Consider the following 15,578-nt stretch of genomic DNA (forward strand, 5'->3'; position numbering starts at 1 on the left):
GAAAAACTCCTGCTAAGCTAATGCTGGTATTTTTATATCCCTGCCAATTGAGCGTAAACGCATTGCTGTCTGTGGAAATTTTTCACAGCTCTTGTGTCAATGTCAATGTTGTTGGATGACTATGTAATCTTCTTTGGGGGATATGACCGTTTTGCTTTTCTTCAAAGGTGTCTGCATTAGGTTCTGAGAAATGGCTAAATTAATAAGCCTACACATTGACCCTCACATGAAACAGTATCATACACTACCCTTATTTCCCTGACATACAGTAGCAACATCTCTGTATTGACTAAATCGATAAAGTAGTTCACCCATGAATGAAAATTGTCATCATTTACTCACCCTTGTGACTTTCTTTCTTCTGTCAAACACAAAGGAGATATTTATATCTGATTGTCTAAGCTGCTCTTTTCCATTCAATGAAAATGAATGGTGACCAAGATTTTCAGTGAATAAAAACGTAATTTTCAGTGTTTCCTACAGAAATCTGTTTTATGGTTTCAGAAGACTGAAAACCATATGCTTTTTGCTTAAAAAAGCAAAATGCATAATAAAAGTGGTCCATATGACATAGTCTAAATGGACCACTTTTATTATGCTTTTTGCTTTTTTAGTCTGGCTGCGATTAATCGAAATAAAGGCAAAATCAGTGTGCAGCTCACGATCCTGTGTTTTCAGTGGCTCGGTTCACAGTAAATGCTGCTCCACGCAAACTCGACGAGTTCGGGTCGCTTATAACACGCATTTGAAAACGGCTGTTGTCGACATTGAGAAGCTTTAAAGGGTTAGTTCACCCAAAAATTAAAATTCTGTCAGTAATTACTCACCCTCATGTTGTTCCAACCCAGTAATACTTTCGTTCATCTTCGGAACACAAATTAAGATATTTTTGATGAAATCTGAGAGCTGGATCACTCCTCCATAGGCTTCTAAGGGATCGAAATTTGCCGGCCCAGAAAAGTTAGTAAAGACATTGTTAAAATAGTCCAAGTGGCTCAACCACACGTTTATCAAGCGACGAGAATACTTATTGTGCGCAAAAAACAACAAAAATAACGACTTTTATTCAACTATTCATTTTCGTCTGTGTGAGCCTGAATGAATGCGCAGCGCTTCTGTGTTGTACGTCACACACATGACCAGTGTCGGCCAATAGTGAGTCTACGTGGTGATGTACAACCCAGACGCGCTGCGCTGTTACACGTGAATTCATATTGAATTCATTCAATAGCAGTTTGGGTCTTAGTATGCACGACGCCATCTCTGGTGTCTGTCTGCTCCCCATTGGGCCTGATGGTTTCCTTTTAAAGGTGAATGGTTGCTTCCTGTATTGTAATGCCATCTTATTTAACCTTGGTAGCATGACTCAGTCTATGTATTTCTTATGAAGATTGAAAAAGCAGGGGATCATGTTACAAAACGGGTGATGCAACTGCAGGCACTGATGAGATACAGTAAAAGTGTCGAACATGCTTTTGACATGTTTACCGTCTCATTTCATCTCCGTCTTTTGTGCGGAGAGTTTCTGTTTATGTCGTTTGTCACATAACCTTTCTGCATTCAGTAAATTTTTAACATAGCTGTCTGTGGTAAGGGCCATGTGTTTTGCTCTTTTCCACCATTAATGCACTTGGAGCATGGTGCTTGAGTTCGGGCATGTCTAATTGGTGATTCTTCATCTACCCCGTCTGTTTGCATTTTTTTCTTGATGAACATTAGCACAGGAACCCTGAGATCTTATTGCTTTGTTAGTACTGAGTGGTCTTCCTCTGGCTTCATTGTATTTTGGGAATATCCTGTTTTTGCATTGCAGTGGTTAGACAATTGTAGTTTTTGTCTTGTCTGACACAAGTCAAGCCATCATGCTTCTATAGCTGAGGATGCTTTAGGGGCGATATATATTGCTTTGGGAATTTGGCCGTCATAGGTGCTCACTCTAGCATTAAACACAATTTATCGCCCCATTGCATGTTTATGCAGTATGAAAGTGATTCTCAGGCATGTTTATGTATGTTTGGTACTTATTAATGATTTAATGCTCTCCCCTCTCCTCACGGAAGGTTTCATATATCACCCCCCCACTAAATACATGGTACTCTGAGCCATGACTTTGCCTTGGGGATTGAAAGCACCCATTATTTTTTTATTTTTTTATTAATTTGATATCCTGCTAGCTTGTTTAATAACAGGGCCTGCCATCGCATCTATTAAGGAAACCCCTCAAGATCCCTTCATTTTGTAAATGTAATTTATTCAGTCTGTTGGGACTCGTCTTATTTATGACCTTTATTAGCAGTAGCAGTTGTGAGGCACTGGGACTTTTATTCCAGATTAAGCAAGACATTGTTGGAATCACAGGTCATATAGTTACGAAAACAACATGAATAAATACGTTTTATTATTTTATTTATTTATTTAATTATTATTATTATTATTATTAAACATATCATTTAAATGTTGGAATTGTGTTTAATTAGAATAATAATAATAATATAAATATATTTTTTCACTTTATTTACCATTTTGCTGGAAATATGGTTTATATTAAGATAAAAATAGAACAAAAACAGTGACAATAAATATTTGTTTTTGTTTGTTTTTGGCCATTAAAAGTTTTCTCTTTGGCCTTATTAGTAGTATTTTATTCACAGAGAAAAGATGGGGACTTCACATCATGCACATGAGCACCATCGTACAACATGTCTGACCAACATGTATTTATTTTTGGTGAAATTGAATTAACTGTACATTTCTTGCTGGGGAATTTTGTGCAGGCTTTCTGAAGACTGATTACTCCATTTCCTAAGATTTCTGATTGAAATATTGCACCTCGCAGAACTTTTTCAATACCTTATTTTTATTTACTTATGTTTAAATTTCTGTAACTTTTTTTTTTGTCTCATATTAGAGGGCTACAAAAGTGCTCACATGACACCTATATTGTAAAGTACAATTTTATTAGTTTCACTGTGCTCATCCTTGTTAGTGCACAGCCTCTGCCTCTGAAAGTTGTAGAGGTCAGAGCACATTGTCATAACTGTACTATTGTGTTAATGCTCTCAATGCCTTATTAGCCTCTCTGGTTATGAAAGAGGAAGGCCATCCTCAGGTCTTTTAGCTCCAGGAGCCAGGACGTGTTCTTCTGGAAGCGGCATTTTTGGGTTGTTACCTCACTGTGGCCGTAAATAATCCCTCTTATGGCTTCCAGATGTCCCCTTGCCAGAGGAGTGGATGTGGGAACACACTCTCAGGGCCTAGTATTCCTCTTTGCATCCTTCTTTGCACACACTCCTGTCCCTGAATACAGCGGGGAGGGCAAATTTACACAAGCTCACGCAGATTCTCATGAGCGCCGTGTCACGCACACCCTTAACCAGTCTGGTAGGAGACACAAAGACGAGACGTGTTTTTCCAGTCCCACAATGCCAGTGAGTTTACTCTGACACTTACTTTCAAAACCTCAGTATTTGTTTTTTGCATAAATTTCATCCCTTTGTACCAAGGTTATTATCGTTAAAACAAAAACTATAAAAACATTAACGGAAATAAAATAAAATATAAAAAACATAAACTTATTTTAGTTTAACTAAAATAAAGTAAACTAAATTAAGTAAAATAAGTAAAAGAAAAATTACACAAACACAACAAAATTACTAAAACTAACTAAAATTAAAGTTAAAAACTAAATTTAAATCTAAATTTACCTTTACAGCACCGCAGATTACCTCACTCTCATTTGTCATGACAACCGTTGCTATGTTTGACATGCCTGTGTTGTTTTATTAGGTTTTCAGGTGAGTGATACTATATAGCTATTGTTCGGCTGCCAAAATTAAACAAGAGAAGCATCACTAAAGCTAATATTGTTAACCCACTGATCCTTAGATACATAGGGCGGAGCTGTCTTCATGATGCACTGGTATCGCATGCATTTCTCCATTGATGGGCCCCTCACTCGATCCACGTTTATTTGTTTTTACTCTATAAAGGGCCTCGCAGGTCCCATTATGTTATGGTTACATAGAGATTCATGCTTGCAGAGTATTTTATTCAGTGGTTGTTTCGCAGTCCATGCTGTCTGTGAGTCTTTTAGGACTCTAGTGGTTATGGTTATGAGCATTATGCCTGGTTGTATGTTGTCAATGGTGTGTGTGACATAACGCACGACTCCCACTGCAATGACACACTTATTTTACAAACATATGGCTGACGTTAACGTGTCTCAACTGTTGAAAGTTTCTTAGAGGTCAAGCGTGGCTGATTCTATCCTGGGATGTCTGAAGTTATTTTTGCCCTGTCTCAGTGGTAAGGCTGGGAGATATGAATTTAATACATCCAGTCAGATAGCATCTGAATTACATTGTTACAAAATGTGAGAACTGATGCCAGACTTACCTTTGTCTTTTGGTTTGCATCCATCAAGTATAGGGGTGTAATTATACACTCATGTCACGATTCGATACAAATCGCAATACTGAACTCACGATTCAATACTATTGCAATATTTTAAGCCAAAATAAGTTTTTATTATTATTATTAAAATGTTGTTATATTATTAAGCAAGCATTTGAACGTCCATGTTTACTACAGTATGCATGCCATTGTGAATCTGTTCATCATATAAAGCCATTGTGTCTCTTCAGAAGACTTGGATTTGGATTAGACCACTCAATGGATTATTTTTACGATGCCTTTATGACATTTTTTAGATCTTTTAAAGTTTTAGAGGAATCGACTAATTGGAGTGGACAGAAATCTGTCAGGTTTCATAAAAAAAAAATCTTTATTTGTGTTTGGAAGATGAACGCAAAATCTTTTAGCTTTGAAACGACTTGAGGGTGAGTACATGATGACAGAATTTACATTTTTTAGTGAATTATACCTAAGCTGAGCCTTGGATAAACTAACTCTATCACAAATTATATCGTTTACATCAATGATACTTATTTTTATATCGTGATAACTCTATATAGGCTAACTATATGTTGTTACACCCCTAATCAGGTACTAAATAAAGAAAAATCGAATCAAATAAAATGCACTCTCTTTTTATTTTATTTTTATTTGGCCTAATTCACTAGATTATCTAAAAATATCCACTACCACATTTATTTAATATGTAAACCATATTTCCAGATATATAAAGAAGATATATTGTCACGGACTTGAACTCTTATTTTGGTATGTTTCTCTGCTCTGTTCTGTTTTGGTTACTGATTATCTCCTCATTTGTTTCTATGGTTACGTATGATTATCACCTGTCAGTCATTTGGTTCGTCTTGTATTTAAACTCCCTTGCTGAGTCCCAATTCGCCTACTTATACTACGACCTAAAAGTATGCAGGGCGTCGTCGTAGATTAACCAAACGCAGGTCGTGTGTGAGGTTAAAATATTTAAAGTTTATAGTATAACTATTGTTTAACATATTTTAAACTTAATTTCATCATTATGTATAATACTCAAAAATGCCCCGATGAAAATGAACCATGCTTTTACTATAGTAAAAGTGTAGTAACCATGTGTGGTTAAATATAGCTTTAATTAGGGTTAAACATTTGAATTCTTACACTTAAAAACTGAGGGCGCATCTCCGCTGCTGCGTCCGACTGTCATGTTTACATCATCACCACCATCACCACAAAGCTCCTCCCTCCCCCACGCAATGGGTTGTGGGCAGTGTTAGCCGTTAGAGTGTGCATTGATCTGCACTTCGAATTCTGACCGGAAATAGTAGACCATCCGGGTATCTTGGGAATACTCATTTCAACATACTACGATTTGGGACGTACTAATTCTAGTTTCGCATACTATTTAGGACGGATAGTATGCGAATTGGGACTCAGCACATGTCTTGTCCAGTCCCTGGTCAGTTATTGTCTTTTAAGAAGTGTTGTGTTATTCGCATGGTCATCATTAAAGTCTATTTAGAGAATTCCTATCCGTGCACGTTCCTCGTCCAGAAGTGTTATAAAATATTTACCATAAGTATAAATATATAATGTACATGCATATAATAGTAGAAATACAAAAAATAAAACATGTATTTATTTATTTATTTAACATTTATTTATTTATTGCTGAAATGGTTTGTAAGTTCCATGCATGCTGTAAAAAATATAATAATTATATATAATAATATATTCACACAGTTGTGAGATATACCGTCATCGTAAACTCCTAGCGTGATCTAATACTATAGTTATGCTGCCTACCTTTACTTAGCGGTGTTTACACATAGTTGGTATTGTGGGCATGTTTTTAGCTGTCAGTGTGAGATAAACTACCTGACCTGTGATATGTGACTGTCAGTGGGTCAGTGCTTAAGTGTAATCACTGTAGTAATGTGGAGCAGTTCAGATGAGATGTAATGACCTGGTGGGGTAATGAAGGCCTGCCGGGACCAGAATGCCTTGGAGCCACCAATTGTACCTTGGTGATCTACCCACTTATTTGCTCTGAAAGACAGATGCTGTAACTTCAAGAGATAATGACCCCTTAAATAGAATTGGAATATCACATGGAAAACATTGTATTTATTCTTAGTTTTTTATTATTAGATAGGAAAAGTATTTTTTTGACCTCTTCTAAAAAAAATTAACTGGTATTGCCCGTGTGCCGCAATGCTATAGTTTTCTGGATGGTTTTAGCCTTAGCAAACACGTGTAATAGTTTTTCAAATATTGTGCTATTTTTAATTATTATTGTTAAGGTGCAATGTTTTTAATGGTTGGATTTGTAAAACCACATTTTTACATTATAAAAAAGGTCTCAGAAGCTGTTTTGTAATAGCCTAGCTGTATTTCTGCACTTTGATGTCTAATGCATAATGCATTCATTTTTACATGCATTGGGGACCCAAAGTATTAAAAAATGTATTACATAAAAAACCAAACCATCTTTGTCACAAAAGATGAAGCACACTTTTTTTGGTAAAAAAATTATAATAATTTTTAAAGTAGGTTAAAAGTAATAGCAAAAATGGCTCAGAAAGGTGAAATTAGGGCTAGCAGTCTTTGTTTGCACATGCATTTGGTTTCATATTCTGTTACAAAGGAAATTCGTATTTTTAAGTGCAGTGTAAGTTTAAAGGGATAGATCATCCAATAATGAAAATTCTGTCATCATTTACTCACCCTCAAGTTGTTCCAAACCTGTACGAGTTTCTTTCTTCTGCTGAACACAAAAGAAGATATTTTGAAGAATGTCGGTAACCAAACAGTTGACGAGCCCCATTAACTTCCATAGTATTTTTTTCCACACTGTGGAAGTCAAAATATCTTCTTTTGTGTTCAGCAGAAGAAAGCAATGCATAAAGGTTTGGAACAACTTGAGGGTGAGTAAATGATGACAGAATTTTCATTTTTGTGTGAACTATCCCTTTAAGTTTTCTGGATCCACTATATATTCCAGGAGAATTTTCATCATTCATTTTTATCCACTTTGAAATAGCCAAGCCAAACCCCCCTATAACAGTTCAGCTTGACTTATTTGTTGTAGTCTGACAGGCATTTCCTTATTTCTCACAGGGCCAGACTTTTCTGAATTTCTCTCCTCTGCACAATCCAATATTGCTATGGCAACAGAGATGTCCCACCCTGTGTGCATGATGCTGATTGGAAGAGATTTAGGGACAACATTGTGAGTCTGCGGCAGAGGCAGTGCATGTGCTCCATGGAAAATTTTTGCTACAGCACACCTCAGTAATGTGTACAAGAGCCATTAGATGAGGTCGAGCTTTGATATTTTAGGAAGGTCAAGCTTACCTCATTCTGAGGGTTTAGAGCTGCAGTACATAGACTGATGATGGCAGGTGTGGGTGGCGTGTTTGAACTCTTGTTGAGGATAAACATGGCAGATTTTTAACCTTATCGCACTGCGGTTGAGATCATCCACTTCTCTGTTCCCATGTTTTCCCACTTGTTAGACATCTGAGCCAGGGATGGCAGGTCTCCGTTTAGGATTGGCTACACCCTGTGAAAAAATAGCACGTACAACATTGCTTTATTTATTTTACATAATATTTGAAAATGTTCAGCTTCAGCATTATTTTTTTCATAAATAAATGAATTGTTAATTACATACACTACAGTTCAAATGTTTGGGGTTAAGCTTTTTGTATGTTTTTGGAAAGAAGTCTCCTACAAGACTGCATTTATATGATCAAAAATACAGTAAAGAAATACAGAAATATTATTATAGTTTAAAATAACGGTTTTCTATTTTAATTCCTCTGATGGCAAAGCTGAATTTTCAGCATCATTACTCCAGTCTTCAGAGTCACATGATCCTTCAGAAATCATTCTAATATTATGATTTGGTGCTCAAGAAACATTTCTTATTATTATCAATGTTGAAAACAGTTGTGCTGCTTAATATTTTTATGGAAACTAAGATGCATTTTTTCATCATCAGAACATGAGTAGAAAGTTTAAAAGAACAGCATTTATTTAAAATCGAAATCTTTTGTAACATTATACATGTCTTAACTGTCACAATGTAATGCGTTTTTGCTCAATTAAAATAGTCACTTTTAAAAAAACTTATGAATGACAGTATATTCATGTTTTTAACAATTTCATAATTTGTGTAAAATAAATTAAAATAGTTGTTTACTTGTTTTTTGTTGTTGTTGTTTGTTTTAACTGATTTTTGTCACATTTATTTTGTTTTTACAGCCAAACCTTTCACATCCAAGGTGAAACAGATGCGCTTACGCAAGGAGGATTTTGAGATCCTGAAGGTGATTGGACGGGGAGCTTTTGGAGAGGTATTTATTGTTCTCGTTTCCTTTGGAACATTCTTTTTTTTTAAGATCCCGTAATAGCCCCATTGCAATATTTGATGAGTATACTGATTTACCATAAGCACAGGTTGCAGAGTAAGGATATTCTTCATGTAGTGCTTTTAAGAGCCTGAGGCAGTTGATGTTCTTTTGTAATGACAGACGTGTGATGTAGTCACTGGGGAATGTGTGGTGTACAGGTAGGCCGGGAAACCAGTACTATTAGGTTACTTCGTGAGGCCTGGCTGTTCAGAATGGCCTGTGAAGTGGGAACCCCAGGAAATGGTTATGGGATTTTTATTCAGGTTTTATTTCACAGTGAGAAAATAGCTCTGTGACACTTTGACGGTTCCAGGAATAGTCATGACATTATTTACTTTTGTACAAAATGTACCTTTTGTAACCCATGCCACTCTATTTCTTCCTACAAAAATAAAAAAGGAATATTTTTTTAGGTATATCTTGGCACTTGAAATATTGCGCACAAGTTGTACAGACTATTTTTATCATCATTTTATGGTATTTCTTCCACCCTTATTGAAGCTTGAAGGATTTAGTCCTCATTCAGATCTTTTTTTTTTTTTTCATTGAAAAAAAAGTCAAGCGGGTTAGGGAATTGCAATACATAAAAGATGACCAAATTCTCATTAAGCTAATCCTTTAAAATACAGATCTGCTTTAAACAAATTGCTCAGAAATCAAGTACCTTAAATTTTCCAAGAAGTGAAATACATTAACAACTGTGTCTGCAAAAAGACAGTTTAAACGTTCTTAACAACGGATAGGCTTGAGTTATAAAAATGGCAACACATTTGTTAGATTTGGTGGATGGAAATACATCAAAGATCATTTGATAGATTTTAAAGGGCAATATTTGTCAGTCCTTGGGCTTTTCTCCACTTGTCAACGTCTGGTGAGCTATGATTCATCTATGCCCGCCTCAGTGGGAACGTTTTCGTCTGACACACCACTCGACAGGGTTTCCGGCCTCACTTCAGTCCAGCTGGAATCAACAGCTCATGGAAACCTAGCAGAAAGTCTGTTCTGCTTGATGTGAGCCTGTTGCCAAAATAACACGAGAATGGAAGCCATGCAGCTGTGAGAAAACGTGCGAAGGAACAGACTGAGGGTCAGTCACACACTTTCATCTCCTGATGGATCAGGAAAGGCTTGGGCGAGAAGAAGAATGGCAGATGACATCGTTTCCTGTGAGGATTTCTGAGCCAGTAGCTGCTACTGAATTTCGAATTTGAAGACAAAATTTTTTTTTTTTGCATTGCCACATTATTTTAACACTTTTCAACACATTTAAATCCCACTTACTGAAGTGCAATTTTTTAATTAAAACTGTGTAGGGTGTGGAAAGGGAAATCACATCACATACTGTCATCGTACACTTGATGGCAGAAAGCGAAGAGCAAAAGAAATTTGAAAGAGACTCCTCTATCAGCAAAGTCAGAGCCAAGAATAGTGTGCTCTTTCCTGATCAAGTCACTGAACATTGCCAAAACACTGTTGTGTTCACTGATCATCATTTAATAGAGTGAAGACATCACGCATCCAACTGAGCCTAATGCTTTATATTCCCTCTTTAAGGCAGATGCTAGATATATGTTTATTATGTTACTTTCCTGGGACTATGATCTCATGACATTCACAGGCATCTGGTTTTCCTTGTATTTGAACTGTACTGTTTGTAGTCTCACAGAGATTGAATTTGCTGCTTATTGTTACAAATAATTGCCTGCTTAGACGGGAATAGACTGTCTGACTAACGTTCATAATGTTAAAAAAAATCTCTTTCAAATAAATTATGTTCTTTCTATTCATCAAAGAACCCTGAAGAAATGTATCACAGTTTCTACAAAAATATTAGGCTAAGCGGCGCAACCGTTTTCAATATTGATAATACTAAGAAATATTGTTTGAGCCAAATCAGCACACTAGAATGATTTCTTAAGGATCATGTGACACTGTTGAAAATGTTTGCTTTGTATCACATGAATAAATTATATTTTTATACGTATAAAATACATTTAAATAAGTTATTTAATTTTGCTGTATAATTATACTGTTAATTTCAATTGTAATACTGTATTTTTAATCAAATAAATGCAGCCTTGGTGAGGATATGGAATTATTTGAAATATATTGACATATGATTTATTGACATCTTTCCCTGGTTAAAACACTGTCTGCATCCGAAATCACATTCTTCCCTACAATATAGTAGGCTAAAAACAGTATGTGACAAAAGAAGTATGTCCGAATTCACAGTACAAATAAAAGAGCTGGCAAAAAGTACCCTGGTGACCTACTACTACCCGGCGTGATTCTGAAGTGTGCATATTCAATGGACGCTTTACTATCTCATGAGGCCGCGGGAGAGGATGGTCACATGATAATGAAAACGTGTCATTGGAGAAGCGCTAATTAAACGTCATTGATTTCGGCCCTCCAAAACCATTTCAGCCCAAAACCGGAAAAAGCCCAAATTTCGGTGCATCTCTTCTTGATTAGTTGCAGTACCAGTAGAAATGAGCAAATCTGCTGTACTTTTTCTGCAAGGAATGCAAATGGCAGCACTTTTAACAAACAAGTTAAGTAGCACTTTTGTGTAAATGGTAATAACAAACACTGTTTCCAGGTAGAATTATGTTTTAAGATCACATCAAGACTGATGTTCTTGTCTTCCTTACAGGTTGCAGTAGTAAAGGTGAAAAATACAGACAAAGTGTTTGCCATGAAGATTCTCAACAAATGGGAAATGCTCAAAAGGGCTGAGGTGGGCTGATGTTTTTACTGACATCTCTTTCTTCAGCAGATTTGATCCAAATAAGCTAACTGCTTTAGCTGCAAATTACAGCAATGTTTTTCTCAAGACTGATTTTTATATAATGTGCAAATCTTGATCCAGTTAGCATCATGCTTTACCACTCAGCTGATGCAGCCGTTTCTCCTATATCCCTGGCATGTCATTCCTTAGCTTCCTACTAGAGTATTACTCCCTCTGTCTTTACCAATTACACGAGAAACCACTTAAAAACAAACAGTCTTTGCTCTATATGATTCAGAAAGCATTCCTCGCAGTGGAAATAGACCCCTTGGTTGGAGTCATTCTAAGTATGTGGGGCACGTTTTTGATCGCTGACTCTTAAAAGTGGTTTTCTTTGACATTTACCTCTTTTTCCCTCAGACGGCATGCTTTCGGGAGGAACGGGACGTGCTGGTGAATGGGGACAGTCAGTGGATCACAACGTTGCACTATGCTTTCCAGGATGAGAACAACTTGGTGCGTGAGAACTCTCAAGCTCACATTGGGTCTGATTCACATTCACTTGATAAGGTGCAGAGGGGGAGATAACGTGATCATCAATCACGACTTAGAGTTGCAAGGGACACTGTCTTACAGCAGACTATATATTTATCTGTGCCGTGTTGTGTATATAGCGTGACTGGAGAAAAGGGTCTTCGATATGAACTATCATTTTAAGTTCAGCTTCATTGAGGGGGAGTGTGAGGCAATGAAACTGGAGGAAGAGGGCGATAAGAGGTTTTAGATGAAAGAATGTCATGGATAACTGAGATGGGATGGGTTAATCCGAGGGTAAAGGGAATTTTAATTGTAAACTGTTTATGATTGATATCTTTGTTTCCCATTCCTTTTGTTCCCTTTCTTCGGTTTTTTCTGTCTTATTCACTCCCTGTTTTATCTCCTCCTAGTATCTGGTGATGGACTACTATGTAGGGGGAGATCTGTTGACTCTGCTCAGTAAATTTGAAGATCGTTTGCCTGAGGACATGTCCAAGTTCTATCTGGCCGAGATGGTCTTGGCTATTGACTCTGTGCATCAGCTACATTATGTTCACAGGTGGGTCCTGGCATCTTTAAACCAGGGGCCAGCTGCATAAACATAACCATTATGTTAAGACTATGTCTTAAGAAATATAATGACCAACTAGCAGTTAGTTAGGTGTAATCAGTCTTACTCTTCGCAATCAAATTAGACTTATCTACATTATGTAACTGACTTAAAAAAAGTTATAAACAGTCTTAAACAAATTTGATGACTAACTTGTAAGACTAGTCTTAGCAGTTTATGCAGTCGGCCCCAGGGTTGTCCATCAGTTTCAAATGTTGACTGAATTAATTACATGATTTGCTGGTTAATTAAACACTATTATAAACAATATTTTCTGAGCCTACAAATTGTAAACATCTAAAGACAGCTTTTTGGCTGACAAAAGCACTGAATATTAAAAGTGGCTTTATAAGTCATTATATTGGTTGTTTTATTTCCATATCCCTGAATATAATCCTATCACTGTCCACAGCAATCCATTTTGCAGTCTGGTTTGCCTGTAAAATAGTTTTATTTTAGTGAGAATACACAGATTCTTTTGATACTTAAATACATTGACAGATGTCATTGCAAAAAGATGATTCTGATAATATTTGACAGCCAAAGCCATGTTAAAGGAACACTCCACCGTTTTTTGAAATAGGGCTTATTCACTTTCTTTCCTACATTTAGATAGGTGGGCAAATGCATTTTTGTCTCAGTGCATGCATTGTTTTATTTTGACAGGGTCGGCGCTAGCTTAGCTTAGCATAATGAATGGAATCCTTTGTTGCCAGCTAGCATGTCCTGAGTAAAAGTGATATAATTTTTTTTAAAAACCCACCTAATTACTTCTTGTGGTCTGCATATTCACAACAAGTACAAATAGCGATGCAGATTAACACTAGGCGATTTCCTAGGCAGATATTGACTTATATATTAAGGACTATATTAGGGGGAAGCACAGGCGAAGCACTGCTACTTGGGCGTGATATCTCTGCGCCCAAGCAGCAGTGCTTCGCCTGTGCTTCCCCCTAATATAGTCCCAAGTCAATATCTGCCTAGGAAATCGCCTAGTGTTAATCTGCATCGCTATTTGTACTTGTTGTGAATACGCAGGCCACAAGAAGTAATTAGGTGGGTTTTAAAAAAAATGTATATCACTTTTACTCAGGCCATGCTAGCTGGCAACAAAGGATTCCATTCATTATGCTAAGCTAAGCTAGTGCCGACCCTGTCAAACTAAAACAATGCATGCACTGAGACAAAAATGCATTTGCCCACCTATCTAAATGTAGGAAAGAAGGTGAATAAGCCCTATTTCAAAAAACGGTGGAGTGTTCCTTTAACCAGCCAGAATGTGACCCCTTTATTGAAACAAAAAGGATTAGGGTTATCCTTATTTTCTAAAAAGCCAGTGTGCTTTAGTTATGTCACAGCAATAACCATGTTTGCTAGTTGGTTGTGGTTTTAGGGGAGGGATATTCTAATTCTAGAGAGCATTTGATTGGACAAAATCCTGTGTAGTGCTCTATGAGTCATCATTATATTTGATCTGTTTTCATGGGAAAAGAAGACTGTACATTTTAAAAGCACGTGTCTGCTTAAAGTGAATTTTGTCAATGTTTAGGAGTAAAAAGTTTGGGGTCAGTAAGATTTATTTGAAAGAAATGAATACTTTTATTCAGCAAATATGCATTAAATTGATCAAAAGTGACAGTAAAGACATTTATGTTACAACAGATTTTTATTTCAAATAAATGCTGTTCTTTTGAACTTTCTATTCATCAAAAAATCCTGAAAGAAAATGTATCAAAGTTTCCACAAAAATATTAACCAACACAACTGTTTTTAACTGATAAGTATATTTTAATATATTAAAATAAATTAATCTGAATATATTTTTTTAAAAAAACCCTGTGATTTTAAAGTTTAATAATAGTTCACAATATTACTGTGTTTCCTGAAATAATCAAATAAACACAGCCTTGGTGAGCATAAGAAACTTCCTTCAAAAATATGAATGGTGGTGTATATTAGCATATAGATGAACTCAAAGCTAATACACTTGAATTAAAAGCCAAAAAACCCACTTCGATTTCATGGGGTTTTCAAATCAGCTAAGCATGCACTAAAGTTGGAAATGAGTTGGGAAAAAAGGCTGTTTAGTCCGAGGGATGGCTGGGTTGGAGCCCATCTTTGGTTATCATACAGGAATTGGCTTCTCCATATTTGCATAATAACAGGCACCAGTTCCATAGAGCACTCAGTGTGATGAATGTGTTTGTACTGGGACTTTGGGTGTGCTTCACTCCCACCGAACACTTCATTTAGGTACAAACACACACACTTTCTCTAATGTACTCGTGTTGTCTTCCTCACAAACTGATGTGCAGTCTTGGTCTGCCAATTGCAGTCTGTTTTTGGGGCACCCAGAGGGACAGGCAGGGGAAAGTTAAAGGCAGTAATCATGGGGTTAGAGGTGTGGTCAACTCTCCTCTCGTGAGAGTTTGGCACGCCTGGTTTGTGGAGGGTGGGGACGGAGTGGATTGGTCTCCAGGGATGGGGTTGGTGTGGGTGTGTTTTTGTATGAGCCATGTTAAAGGGTGTGCATATGGGAATAAGTGCGCCTGTACATTTGAGGGTGGATGTACTGTGTGAAAATAGTTGAGACACCACAGTCTGCAAGAATGCACAGTGATGGGTCCATAATTATTAGTGTATCATCTAAAAAATGATTTAAAGGGATGTTTCACTTAAAAATTAAACTTCTATGTACTCACCCTCATGTTATTCCAAACTTGAATGAGTTTCTTTCAACTTTCTGCTAAACATCCCCTGATGTTGAATGTTCACACTACTGTTTAACATACAATTAAGATAACAAAAATCACCATAAAAATAGTCGATACTAGACTATTTTTTTTAAAATAAAATCTATTGTGATTTAAGT

The 15,578-nt window shown here is 36.5% G+C and overlaps 1 protein-coding gene across 7 annotated transcripts in view; it reads left to right on the forward strand.

Annotated features, from left to right (window-relative positions):
* Positions 1 to 15,578, forward strand: part of cdc42bpab (CDC42 binding protein kinase alpha (DMPK-like) b) — a 59,176-nt gene that overhangs the window by 10,213 nt on the left and 33,385 nt on the right. For all 7 annotated transcript variants that reach the window (XM_084092092.1, XM_084092096.1, XM_084092094.1 and 4 more), the window contains exons 2-5: positions 8,677 to 8,768; positions 11,485 to 11,568; positions 11,980 to 12,075; positions 12,507 to 12,655. In XM_084092092.1, the coding sequence (XP_083948218.1) occupies positions 8,677 to 8,768; positions 11,485 to 11,568; positions 11,980 to 12,075; positions 12,507 to 12,655 (421 nt within the window). The remainder of the gene's footprint in view (positions 1 to 8,676; positions 8,769 to 11,484; positions 11,569 to 11,979; positions 12,076 to 12,506; positions 12,656 to 15,578) is intronic.

Source organism: Abramis brama (assembly GCF_963993115.1).
Source record: "Abramis brama genome assembly, chromosome: 18".
Classification (NCBI taxonomy): domain Eukaryota; kingdom Metazoa; phylum Chordata; class Actinopteri; order Cypriniformes; family Leuciscidae; genus Abramis; species Abramis brama.